The 13,921-nt window shown below is 42.6% G+C and overlaps 1 protein-coding gene across 1 annotated transcript in view; it reads right to left on the bottom strand.

Moving 5' to 3' along the window:
* LOC116981855 overlaps positions 1–13,921 on the bottom strand; it is a 60,434-nt gene that overhangs the window by 22,801 nt on the left and 23,712 nt on the right. Inside the window, exons 4-5 of the mRNA XM_033035034.1 lie at positions 9,330–9,442; positions 5,742–5,841 (exon numbers count right to left, since the gene is read on the bottom strand). Coding sequence (XP_032890925.1) covers positions 5,742–5,841; positions 9,330–9,442 — 213 coding nt within the window. The remainder of the gene's footprint in view (positions 1–5,741; positions 5,842–9,329; positions 9,443–13,921) is intronic.

Here is a 13,921-nt window from a genome sequence, read left to right on the forward strand (position 1 = left end):
AGCCTGAAGGTATTGACCCGAAGTCTCCCATTCCTTCTCTCCAGAGATGCTGCCTGGCTCGCTGAGTTACTCCAACATTTTGGTTCTTTCCTTGGTGTAAACCAGCATTTGCAGTTCCTTCCTACACATTAGAGGACGCAATGCTGGTGTTGTGAAGTGTTCAGCTCCATGTCCATTATCATGCCTGGGAGGCTTCAGATGTTCCCTGTGCTATGTAACTAGCCTCCAAAGTACAACATTCGACCATGGCCATAGAATGGCCATAGAATAGAATGGCCATAGAATGGAGTTGTTAAACAAAGTAAGATTGTTTCCAGTGCACCTAGCGCAGATGTTGCTTAGGAGAAAATTGCTGGAGTAACTCAGCGGATCAGGCAACATTCCTGGATAATGTGGATAGGTTATGTTTTGGGTTGGGATCCTTCTTTAGACTCATCACATTTCAGGTCCGGGCCCTTCAGATCTGAAAAGGTCTGTAAAAGAGTCTCATCCTTTTTCTGCAGCATAATGGTGCTGCGATATTGCTGCCTTACAGCACCTTCTTCTAGATAGATAGCTAGATAGATAGCTGGACTTAGCAACATACTGGATAGCTAGGTAGCTAGCTAGACTGAGGCTACATACTGGATAACTAGGTAGCTAGACTGAGCTACATACTGGTTAGCTAGCTAGATGGCTAGAAATAGGGGGGATTTAGGGCAGAGCACAAGGGCCACATCTAACTCCCTCTTAAATATAGCCAATGAACTGGCCTCAACTACATTCTGTGGCAGAGAATTCCAGAGATTCACCACTCTGTGTGAAAAATGTTTTTCGCATCTCGGTCCTAAAATATTTCCCCCTTATCCTTGAACTGTGACCCCTTGTTCTGGACTTCCCCAACATCGAGAACTATCTTCCTGCATCTAGCCTGTCCAACCCCTTAAGAATTTTGTAAGTTTCCATAAGATACCCCCTCAATCTTCTAAATTCTAGCGAGTACAAGCCGAGTCTATCCAGTCTTTCTTCATATGTAAGTCCTGACATCCCAGGAATCAGTCTGGTGAACCTTCTCTGTACTCCCTCTATGGCAAGAATGTCTTTCCTCAGATTAGACCAAAACTGTACACAATACTCCAGGTGTGGTCTCACCAAGACCCTGTACAACTGCAGTAGAACCTCCCTGCTCCTATACTCAAATCCTTTTGCTATGAATGCTAACATACCATTCGCTTTCTTCACTGCCTGCTGCACCTGCATGCCTACTTTCAATGACTGGTGTACCATGACACCCAGGTCTCGTTGCATCTCCCCTTTTCCTAATCGGCCACCATTCAGATAATAGTCTACTTCCCTGTTTTTGCCACCAAAGTGGATAACCTCACATTTATCCACATTATACTGCATCAGCCATGCATTTGCCCACACCTAGCCTATCCAAGTCACCTTGCAGCCTCCTAGCATCCTCCTCACAGTTAACACTGCCCCCCAGCTTCGTGTCACCAGCAAACTTGGAGATGTTGTATTCAATTCCCTCGTCCAAATCATTAATATATATTGTAAATAGCTGGGGTCCCAGCACTGAGCCTTGCGGTACCCCATTAGTCACTGCCTGCCATTCTGAAAAAGACCCGTTTACTCCTATTCTTTGCTTCCTGTTTGCCAGTCAGTTCTCTATCCACATCAATACTGAACCCCCAATACCGTGTGCTTTAAGTTTGTATACTAATCTCTTATGTGGGACCTTGTCAAAAGCCTTCTGAAAGTCCAGATATAACACATCCACTGGTTCTCCCTTATCCACTCTACTAGTTACATCCTCAAAAAATTCTATAAGATTCGTCAGACATGATTTACCTTTCGTAAATCCATGCTGACTTTGTCCAATCATTTCACCACTTTCCAAATGTGCTGCTATCCCATCTTTAATAACTGACTCTAGCAGTTTCCCCACTACTGATGTTAGACTAACTGGTCTGTAATTCCCCGTTTTCTCTCTCCCTCCCTTTTTAAAAAGTGGGGTTACATTAGCTACCCTCCAATCCTCAGGAACTACTCCAGAATCTAAAGAGTTTTGAAAAATTATCGCTAATGCATGCACTATTTCTGGGGCTACTTCCTTAAGTACTCTGGGATGCAGCCTATCTGGCCCTGGGGATTTATCGGCCTTTAATCCATTCAATTTACCTAACACCACTTCCCGGCTAACCAGATTATTTATGTCTTCTTTAGTGAAGACAGAACCAAAGTAGCTATCCAATTGGTCTGCCCTGTCCTTGTTCCCCATGATCAATTCACCCGTTTCTGACTGCTAGGGACCCACATTTGATTTTACTAATCTTTTTCTCTTCACATATCTATAAAAACGTTTGCAGTCAGTTTATGTTCCCTGACAGTTTTCTTTCATAATTTATTTTCCCTTTCCTAATTAAGGCGTTTGTCCTCCTCTGCTGGACTCTGAATTTCTCCCAGTCCTCCGGTAGGCTGCTTTTTCTGGCTAATATGTATGCTTCATCTTTTGTTTTGATACTATCCCTGATTTCCCTTGTTATCCATGGATGCACTAGCTTCCCTGATTTATTCTTTTACCAAACTGGGATGAACAATAGTAGCAGTTCATCCATGCAGTCTTTAAATGTCTTCCATTGCACATCCACCGTCAACCCTTTAAGAATCAATTGCCAGTCTATCTTGGCCAATTCACGTCTCATACACTCAAAGTTACCTTTCTTTAAATTCAAAACCCTTTCTGAATTAATTATGTCACTCTCCATCCTAATGAAGAACTCAACCATATTATGGTCACTCTTGCACCAGGGGCCACGCAAAACAAGACTGCTAACTAACCCTTCCTCATTACTCAATACCCAGTCTAGAATAGCCTGCTCTCTCATTGGTTTCTCTACATGTTGGTTTAGAAAACTATCCCGCATACATTCCAAGAAATCCTCTTCCTCAGCACCCCTGCCAATTGTATTCACCCAATCTATATGTAGATTGAAGTCACCCATTATAACTGTTTTACCTTTGTTGCACGCATTTCTAATTTCCTGTTTGATGCCATCCCCAACTCCACTACTACTGTTAGGTGGCCTGTACACAACTCCCACTAGCGTTTTCTGCCCCTTAGTGTTTCGCAGCTCTACCCATATCGATTCCACATCCTCCAAGCTAATGTCCTTTCTTTCTATTGCGTTAATCTCCTCTCTAACCAGCAACGCTACCTGCCTCCTTTTCCTTTCTCTCTATCCCTCCTGAATATTGAATATCCCTGGATGTTCAGCTCCCAGCCTTGGTCACCCTGGAGCCATGTCTCCGTGATCCCAACTATATCATAGTCATTAATAGCTATCTGCACATTCAACTCATCCACCTTATTACAAATGCTCCTTGCATTGAGACACAAAGCCTTCAGGCTTGTTTTTACAACACTCTTACCCCTGATACAATTATGTTGAAAAGCTGCCCTTTTTGATTTTTGCACTGGATTTGTCTGCCTGCCACTTTTACTTTTCACCTTGCTACCTATTGCTTCTACCCTAATTTTACACCCCTCTGTCTCTCCGCTCATACATTTAAGAAACCCTTTCCCTTAAACTCCATCCTCGACTATCCTATTTGACACCCCACCCCCCTTGTTCAGTTTAAAACCACCCGTGTAGCAGTGGCAAACCTGCCTGCCAGAATGCTGGTCCCCCAACTGTTAAGATGCAATCCGTCCCTTTTGTACAGTTCCCCCTTACTCCAAAACAGATCCCAGTGATCTAAGAATCTAAATCCCTGCCCCGTGCACCAGTTCCTCAGCCACACATTCAGGTCCCGTATCTCCCTGTTCCTGCTCTCGCCAGCACGAGGAACTGGAAGCAAACCGGAGATAACAACACTGGAGGTCCTGCTTTTCAGCATTTTTCAGAGCTCTCTAAAGTCACGCTGCTTTCCGACATCGTTTGTGCCGACATGCACTACCACTTCCGGCTGTTCACCTTTGCTCTTGAGGATTTTCTGCACTCTGTCTGTGACATCCTGGATCCTGGCACCAGGAAGGCAGCACACCATCCTCGAATCCCGTCTGTTGCCGCAGAAACCCCTGTCCGTACCTCTCACAATGGAGTCTCCCACTACAATGGCATTGCCTGATGTTGGCCTATTTGGTTTTGGCTCAACAGCCCTATTTGCTTCGCAAGCCAGTGCACCACTCAGTGTGATAATGTATTCTGTCCCGACAGCTTCTAAGTGGGTGAACCTGTTCACAAGAGGTACAACACCCGGGGACGTTTGCATTCCATGCTTCCCTCCCTTTCTCACCGTCACCCACCTTCTCTCTTCCAGCACCTTAGGTGTAACAATCTTACTGTAGGGCTTGTCGAGGAACGACTCAGTTTCTCAGACAAATCCACTTGCTTCTCCAGTTCCCCAACACGGTCCTTCAGGAGCTGTACCTGGATGCACTTCTCACATTTGTAGCAGCCAGAGGCCCCAGCAGTGTCCTTGACCTCCCACATACTGCAAGCATCACACTGAATCAGCTTGCCTGACATCTCCTTCTTTCGTCTCTCCCTCTCCAGCATTTTGCGTAGCCTCCTCTCCTCGCCGAAGACTCTCGTGCCAAAGACTCTAACTTTTCTCACAGGGCACTTCCCTCACAAGGCCACTCCCTAAGAGCCGTCTTGCTTATATTGACTGATAAATTGCCTAATTTACCAATTAACAAACCAAATTCCTCAGTTTTCAACTGTTTTCCCCCTCTGACTCACTTCTAACTCTTCTCCCACTCGGGCTAGAGCCAATCAGTGTTTTCTCCTGCTTCTCTTTGTTGCTTTTGCTTCCAAATCCACAGGAGCTCCGAGTCTCCACTCCTTTATATCTCTGACTGGTTACATCCAGCCATGCATTTCTTCAAATGCATAGTTACTCTGTCCTTACTTACATTTCCCAATAATTCCCCAGAATAGTTAGACACACAAGGAACTGCAGACGCTGGAATCTTGAGCAAAACACATAGTCCTGGAGGAACTCAGTGGGTCAGGCAGCATCTGTGGAAGGTATGAGCAGGTGACCTTTCGGGTCAGGACTTTCAGTCTGAATAAGTCCCAAGCTGAAATATGCCCTGTACATTCCCTCCACAAATGTTGCCTGAGCCGCTGAAATCCTCAAGCACTTTTCCCCAGAATAGATTTTAGACTAACTGATAACGATTTAATAAAAAATCTTATCCTTTTTAAGCAGTAGAGCTATATTTGCAAGTTTATATACATGCAATTTATAAATAAGTATTTATTTTGCCATTTGATTCTAAATTGAGCCCTAATTTAGATTTTAACATCTGGGTGGCACAATCGCTCATTGGTAGAGTTGCTGCCTAACAGCGCCAGAGACACGGGTTCGATCCTGATTATGGGTGCTGTCTGTATGGAGTTTGTACGTTCTCCCCGTGACCTGCGTAGGTTTTCTCCAGTATCTTCGGTTTTGCCCCGCATTCCAAAGACGTACAGGTATGTAAGTTAATTAGCTTGGTATAATTGTAAATTGTCCCTGGTGTGTGTAGATAGCGTTAATGTGCAGGGATCGCTGGTCGGTGTGGACTCAGTGGGCTGAAGGGCCTGTTTTCGCGGTGTATCTCGAAAATAAAGTAAAATAAAATGTACCTAACAATTGTAAATTATTTAAACCAAGTTTCATACAATGCTGACAAAATGTGATGCACATAGTTTGAAGTGATCAGTTACAGATCCCACTTTAAAACCAATATTAGTTATACATACGAGCTGAGTAACTTGGCATGGTTTGAGCGGCCATCTGAATTAGACTGTGCGTTTGTTCTCGATGTGGATTGTGATGTGGACTGTGTGCTTGGTTCTATACCTGGAATGTAAAAAAAACACTACATAAATAAAAGGCACCAAAGCTGAGTAACATTTATTTCATGTAAGTTTAGAACCCAGAATGAAGGCATTTTCATTTCAGTTTGACATAGTTCCAAATGATTGGCAGAATATGTTATTCTATGTAAAATCTGGAATGTTTTGCTTCAAAACAAAGAATTGAATATAGAACTAATTTGGAATAATAAAGAGACTTAAACAGTTTTCATCAAATGGGTTGGGAGATTGCAACCTTCACGTGGTCCACCCTGTTTCGACTAATGCAATCAACCTGACGTGCACAAACAAATAGATGTCGTTTTTCATGACACTACATCTACAACTTTAGGCTGTGCATGCCATACGCAAGAAGAAGAAGTTCAAATGGGCACATTTTCCTTTGCTTCTAACTTTTCATAAAAATCGTGAATTCTAATGAAAGTTTAATACATGGCTTAGGTGAAAAGGTTTAACTGGTTTTGATGATAACCAAATTGCAAGAAAACGTTAATGGAAAATACCTGGGATTTGTTAAAATGATGACAGACTTAAGCTCAACATGAAGAGTGCCATTTCACATGTGGTCATTTGATGTACGAGTGTTTCCAAACAGAAAGCACTGTAAGCAGAGTGTAGAGCTGAGAAATTTGATCAATGTTTCAAACTTGATAACTGTTGCAAGTGTTGAATGCACGTTAGAGGATGGAAAGGGTTCAGAGAAGATTTACGAGGATGTTGCCAGGACTAGAGGCTGCGAGCTATAGGGAGAGGTTGAGTAGGCTGGGTCTCTATTCCTTGGAGCACAGGAGGATGAGGGGTGATCTTATATAGATCGGGTAGATGCACAGTTTCCAAGTGTAGGGGTATTAAGGACCAGATGACATAGGTTCAAGGTGAAGGGGAAAAGATTTAATAGGAATCTGCGGGGTAACTTTTTCACACAAAGGGTGGTGGGTGTATGGAATAAGCTGCCAGATGAGGTAGTTGAGGCTGGGACTATCCCAATGTTTAAGAAACTGTTAGACAGGTACATGTATCCACATATTTGGAGGGATATGGACCAAATGCAGTCAGGTGGGACTAGTGTAGCTGGGATATGTTGGCTGGTGTGGGCAAGTTGTGCCGAAGGGCCTGTTTCCACACAGTATCACTCTATGACTCTATGAAAACATGCAATAGAATAAATAATTGTAATAAATACTACACACGAACATAAAGCAGAGAAGGTTGAAGGTCTGGAGGATAAATCACGAGCTACAAAACGTTGTTAGACAGCACCAGGAATACAATATTGAATATCTTAGGAAGCATTGCTGGGAATTCTGCATAGACTTACCAGAATACCTAGACCCCAAACATTAATTTACAAGGAGGGATTGTCTGGAATTTTATGGTTAAGGGGTGAGATCAGCAACATTTCCAATGCATTCTGAGAAAATTTCTAGATGAATAAAAAATATATATATATTGCCAGCGGAAGAGTCTAAACAGAGTGTTGGAGCTTTTGCACTCTACCTCATACAGCACATGATGTTATATCAGATTTATGTTTTCAATTGATAAATTCATGTTAAACAAATCTGGTAAGGAATGTAAGCTAAAATTATTATCTCATGTACCAAAGTACCTAAAAACCTAAAGGCCTAGTTTTGATCTTATTTTTCCGATCTTTCAATTTCTCGAGGCAGCAATGATAAGATTCACTCCTATACTGACTCAAGTAAATGTGGATATGTCATCACTAGTGGCAGCTGGAATAAAACATAAGCCAGTATAACACAGGAACAGGCCAGGCCCTTCAGCCTATGATGTTAGTGCCAGACATGATGCCATATTAAACTACTGCCCACTGATGGCACGTGATCCATATTCCTCCATTCCCCCCATACTCATGTGCATATCTAAAAACCTATCGGATCTGCTTCCACGACCACCTTGGAAGCATTTTCCAGTCTCTTACTACTCTACTTTCAGGGACCTGTGGAATTGGGCCACCAAAGTCCATCAACTGTACATCAAAGCTGCTCAGAGTCTTGTCTTTAACAGTGTATTTTCCTCTTACATTTGACCTACCAAAGTACAACACCTCACACTTTCCCAAATTAAGCTCCAACTTCCATTTCTCCGCCCACATCTGCCATATCTATATCCTGCTGCATTTCGATCAATCAGCAACACCTTCAAGCAGACCCTTTTCAAAATGGCTCCTCTGCTAGAGCTTTGCTGCCAAGGCTGTCAGCAAAAAATCCTTCACACCACTTAAAAATTTAAACTACTCTGGCTCTTTCTCTCTGTTGTGAAGGTCGTTGGGTCTAAAGGCAGACCGACTGATTGCCTGCATACTATCAGTACACAAAGGCTCAGTGACTACATTAGACATATTTCCACCTGATTACAAGAGGGCATAATACAAAGATGGTTTGACCGTGACGACTCTGTGTGTGCTGCTTCCAGTGGAGGATCTACTATCATTGAATACAATCTCCTCACTCTTTTGCACTCTGGTATCGCTCTCTTTACTCTACCTTGTATCTCTGTACACGTGATAATAATAAACTTAAACCTAAAGGCCTGGAGACACTTCTCTGGATACTTTCAAGAGAGAGCTAGATAGGGCTCTTAAAGATAACGGAGTCAGGGGATATGGTGAGAAGGCAGGAACGGGGTACTGATTGTGGATGATCAGCCATGATCACATTGAATTGCGGTACTGACATGAAGGGCCAAATGGCCTACTGCTGCACCTATTGTCTATTGACACTAGGAACTGCTAAATATTGAACCAGAAAAATTAAAGGCTAGTGCAAAGACCCACATGTGAAAAAGTACAGTAATAAGAAATCAAAAACTGTTTCTGTTGGAAATCAGTAATGAAAACAAAAATACTGGAAATGCTCAAAAGATTAGGCAGCATCTTTGGAAAATATGACATTAAAAAAAGTACGTATCTTTTTAACCCCTCATATTACAGAAGGTTTGCGAAACATTACAAGGTCACTCTACTACATGGCAAAACATGCTTGATTCGAGGGTCACAACAAAAATATTCTAGGAACAGTTAAATAGAGATGTTCCATTACTGTTGTAGTTAACTAAAGGTGCACACAGAAGACACAAATATAAAATTATACTACTAATATACATCTTGCATGTAAGCCAGCCTTTGGGTTTATTCTCTCCTTGCATATGAGGAACCGAAAATATTCTCATACTTTTTGCCAAACATAAGACCAATCTATTAACAGGAATCCAAACTACCAAATACCATTTAAAACCAAAATACTGTGAATGCTGGAAACCTGAAACATAACATAAAATTCAGCAGTTGAGGCAGCATCTGTGTAGAGATATACAGAGAAAATGCTTAATGACCCAAATAAATTTTAACTGGTTCTCTTTAAACAACGTTGCACATTTCTTGCAATTTCTGTATTATTGCAGAAAAAAAATCTTCTTACTAAATAGTTCTAAAAAGCTACAGTTTGATACCTGTATCAACGGTGACATTTGAAGACTTGAGAATTGTTTTTCCATTAAAACAGGTCAAGCTGATGGTGTAAAGAGTCCCGGGTTTCCGATCTGTAAGCTTTAAACTTCCATTTCTGAAAATGATTAAGAAGTTAGGTGAATGTACAGAAAAGCTAGCAAACAAGGGGCTCAGAAGCCGATTGTAATAATAAACACAAAAACTTTATACGCTTGTGGAGATTACCCACTAAGTTACTCAAGCATTTATCTGACAACTTTATATGCTTGGTGTTCTGACTTAAGGTTTTAGTTTAAAGATATAACATGGAAACAAGCCCTTCAGCCATCAGAGTCCACACTGCCCATCGATCACCCATTCACACTAGTTCCATGTTCTTTCGCATCCACTCCATATGTGCTTGAGGGCAATTTACAGTGCCCATTCAACCTACAAACCCCCACATCCTTGAGATGTGGGAGGAATCGGAGCACCCGGAGGAAACCCACACAATCACAGGGACAACATGCAAACTCCACGCAGACAGCTCTCGAGATCAGAATCAAAATTCAGGTCTCTAGCACGGTGAGCTCCATCAGCTGTGCCGCGCTACTTTTATTTAATTAGTTTCATTTCTAAAGCAAAGGATGGCAACACAACATTTTGGCACAATTTCTAACCTGGTATCAACAAAATTCATCAAGAATGAAGTGAAATGCAACCTAATCTCAGCGCTCAACATTTTCTCAACATGTGTATTGACCGTGCCAAGATCAGAACCCTCACACAAATCATCTCCAGCAATGGGCTCAATATTGCATGGATATAACAGGCTGGAATCCACCACCTTTTGTCAAAATGTGATCCTTATATCACCCACCTTGATTCTTCCAACAATTTTAGCACCAAGAGCTATATATTCTCCCCAGAAAATGGATAGTGTAGGCAAGGGTCAAAATCTCAAGCAATCTCAAGGGATCTAAACTTTGGAACTTGGCAACTTTAAATCTTATTCTGTCAATCTTTCCTAATGATTAACACATTGTTAACTCCATGGCTTCCCTTTTTTTTTTGAACCCACATTTGTAGCATTGAGAGCTTAAGTTAATAAATTGTCTGAAGAAGGGACTCAACTCTGGAATTTAGGATTAGGATCTTATTGAAACATATAAAATTATTAAGGGTTTGGACACGCTAGAGGCAGGAAACATGTTCCCGATGTTGGGGGAGTCCAGAACCAGGGGCCAGAGTTTAAGAATAAGGGGTAAGCCATTTAGAACAGAGATGAGGAAAAACATTTTCATACAGAGGGTTGTGAATCTGTGGAATTCTCTGCCTCAGAAGGCAGTTGAGGCCAATTCTCTGGATGCTTTCAAGAGAGAGTTCGATAGAGCTCTTAAAGATAGCGGAGTCAGGGGATATGGCGAGAAGGTAGGAATGGGGTACTGATTGTGGATGATTAGCCATGATCATATTGAATGGCTGTGCTGGCTCGAAGGGCCGAATGACCTACTCCTGCACCTATTGTCTATTGACCCAAAACGTCACCCATTACTTCTCTCCAGAGATGTTGCCTGTCCAGCATTTTGTGTCTGTCTCATTTATACTGCCTTTTTCAGTCTATTATTAGTTATTGTTAAATGGAATTATATCATTTGACAAGGACAGCGAAATTCAACAAGCTGGGAAAACACAAACATTCCTCAGTAGGAAGGCTGAAACTCTAAGATCCTGGGCTACTAGAACCAGAAGTTTAATCTTTCAGTTTAGCTTATTTACAAATTATTTTAATTTGATCTATTTACCTGAAATGCATGTCAAAAAATTCATTTCTTAATGGATTCATAGCCTAGAATTTATTCTTCCCGTGGGAGTTCACGTTAGATTCTGGATACACATTTGATTATTTCAACTTATCCTGGGAGGTTAAAGAAGGAACTGCAGATGCTGGAAAATTGAAGGTACACAAAAATGCTGGTGAAACCGCTGAGTTTCTCCAGCATTTTTGTGTATCCTGGGAGGTTAATTGGCTGTCCCTAAAAATCCAAGCATTAGTTTTTCCACTAACATTAGAAAGAGTAATAGCACCATCTTGTGGCCAACTAAAGAAAACACAGCCACATCTATCTCTAGCGCTACAATTTTTGGCCCACCTTACTCACCATTGTCCTGTGATGTAAATTAAACAAGTTATTGACGTTTAAAACTTAAAACAAAATAAAACAGTGCCCCCACTTGCCCTGCCCCGACTTGCCATATTTACTTGACAGACGTCGCAAAGGACACCCCACCACAGTGCGGCCTTTGCACAATTTCAGACTGCCATCTTTTTTTCCCGTCACAACAACAATCCGACGGCTCCACGGGTAACTTTCTTGTCTAGCCTGTACACAACTTCCACTCGCGTTTTCTGCCCCTTAGTGTTTCGCAGCTCTACCCATATCGATTCCACATCCTCCAAGCTAATGTCCTTCCTTTCTATTGCGTTAATCTCCTCTCCAACCAGCAACGCTACCCCACCTCCTTTTCCTTTCTGTCTATCCCTCCTGAATATTGAATATCCCTGGATGTTCAGCTCCCAGCCTTGGTCACCCTGGAGCCATGTCTCAGTGATCCCAACTATATCATATTCATTAATAACTATCTGCACATTCAACTCATCCACCTTATTACGAATGTTCCTTGCATTGAGACACAAAGCCTTCAGGCTTGTTTTTATAACATTCTTACCCCTTATACAATTAGGTTGAAAAGTGGCCCTTTTTGATTTTTGCCCTGGATTTGTCTGCCTGCCACTTTTACTTTTCACCTTGCAACCCATTGCTTCTACCCACATTTTACACCCCTCTGTCTCTCTGCTCATTCTCCCATCCCCCTGCCACATTAGTTTAAATCCTCCCCGACAGCACTAGCAAACACTCCCCCAAGGACATTGGTTCCAAAGGTCATTGTGGGAATGGGAAGGGGAATTAAAGTGTTTAGCAACCGGAAGATCAGGTAGGTCCAGGCGGACTGTGCGATGGTGTTCTGCGAAATGATTGCCCAATCTACGTTTGGTCTTGCCGATGTATAAGAGTCAACTTCTTGTACAACGGATACAGTAGATGAGATTGGAGGAGGTGCAAGACCTCTGCCTAATCTGAAAGGACTGCCGGGGTCCCTGGACAGAGTCGTGGGAGGAGGTCAAGGGACAGGTGTTGCATCTCTTACAGTTGCAGAGGAAAGTACCTGGCCTGGGTTGGTTTAGGTGGGGATCAGTTAACCAAGGAGTTGCAGAGGGAAGGCGGAAATGGGTGGAGATGGAAAGATGCGACTTGTGGTGGGATCCCGTTGGAGGTGGCTGAAATGCCGGAGAATTATGTGTTGTATGTGATGGCTGATGGGGTGAAAGGTAAGGACTAGAGAAAGGGGGAGCAAGGGCAGAGCTGTGGGGTACAGAGGAGACATGTGTGAGGGCCTCATCGATGTTGGAAGAGGGGAACCCCAGCTCCCTAAAGATTGAGGATATCTCGGATGTTTTAGTATGGAACACCTCATCTTGAGTGCAGATGCGGTGTAGATGGTGGAATTAGGAGTAGGGGATAGAGTCTTTACAGGAAGCAGGGTGGGAAGAAGTGTAGATGAGATAGTTGTGGGAGTTAGTGAGTTTGTAATAGATGTCAGTCGATGGTCTATCTCCTGTGATAGAGACAGTGTGATTAAGACAGGGGAGGGAGGTGTCAGAGATGGTCCAAGTAAATTTGAGTGCGGGATGGAAATTGGTAGTGAAGTTAATAAAGTCCATGAGTTCTGCATGGGTGCAGGAGGTAGCACTGATGCAGTCATCAATGTAACTGAGATAGAGTTCGGGGATAGGGCCAGTGTACGCCTGGAACAGGGATTATTCAACGTATCCTAGAAAGAGGCAGGCATAACTGGGGCCCTTGCGAGTGCCCATAGCTACGCCTTTGATTTGGAGGAAGTGGAAGGGGTCGAAGTTACGAGTGAGGACCAGCTCCGCTAGGCGGAGGAGAGTGTTAGTAGAGGAAGAAACGGAGGGCTTTAAGGTCTTCCTGGTGGGGGATGGAGGTGTAGAGTGACTGAACGTCCACAGCAAAGATGAGGGAGTGGGGTATGGAAAGCGGAAGCCATTAAAGAGATCACCCGTCCTGACTCGACCCGACCCGACATTAAAGTCATGACCTGCAATGTACAAAGCTATGGTGACTAGTCCTAATTAACCCATTCTCTTCTAAGCGGGAGTAAACCCAATCCCAAAGAATCCTCTCCATCCTCTCCAATAGCTTCCCTACCATTGACGTGAGGCTCACCGGCCTATAATTTATTGGATTCTTTCTACCTCTCTTCTTAATCAAGGAACATCATTAACTACTCTTATTGTACTGAATCTTATTAAATCTAATAATGTTAATTTCAAAGTTACTTAGCTTTAAAAATACCATTATTGTCTTTTATGCGATTCATGTGTTACACTGTACACTTTAAAAGATTGTTTTACTGATTCATACATTAAAGGAAATGGTTATACATTCACAAGAACCTGATCAATAAAACAGCAAATGCTGGAGATACAAGGAACTGCAGATGCTGGAATCTTGTCAAAACAAAGTGCTGG

Source organism: Amblyraja radiata, chromosome 1, assembly GCF_010909765.2.
Source record: "Amblyraja radiata isolate CabotCenter1 chromosome 1, sAmbRad1.1.pri, whole genome shotgun sequence".
NCBI lineage: Eukaryota > Metazoa > Chordata > Chondrichthyes > Rajiformes > Rajidae > Amblyraja > Amblyraja radiata.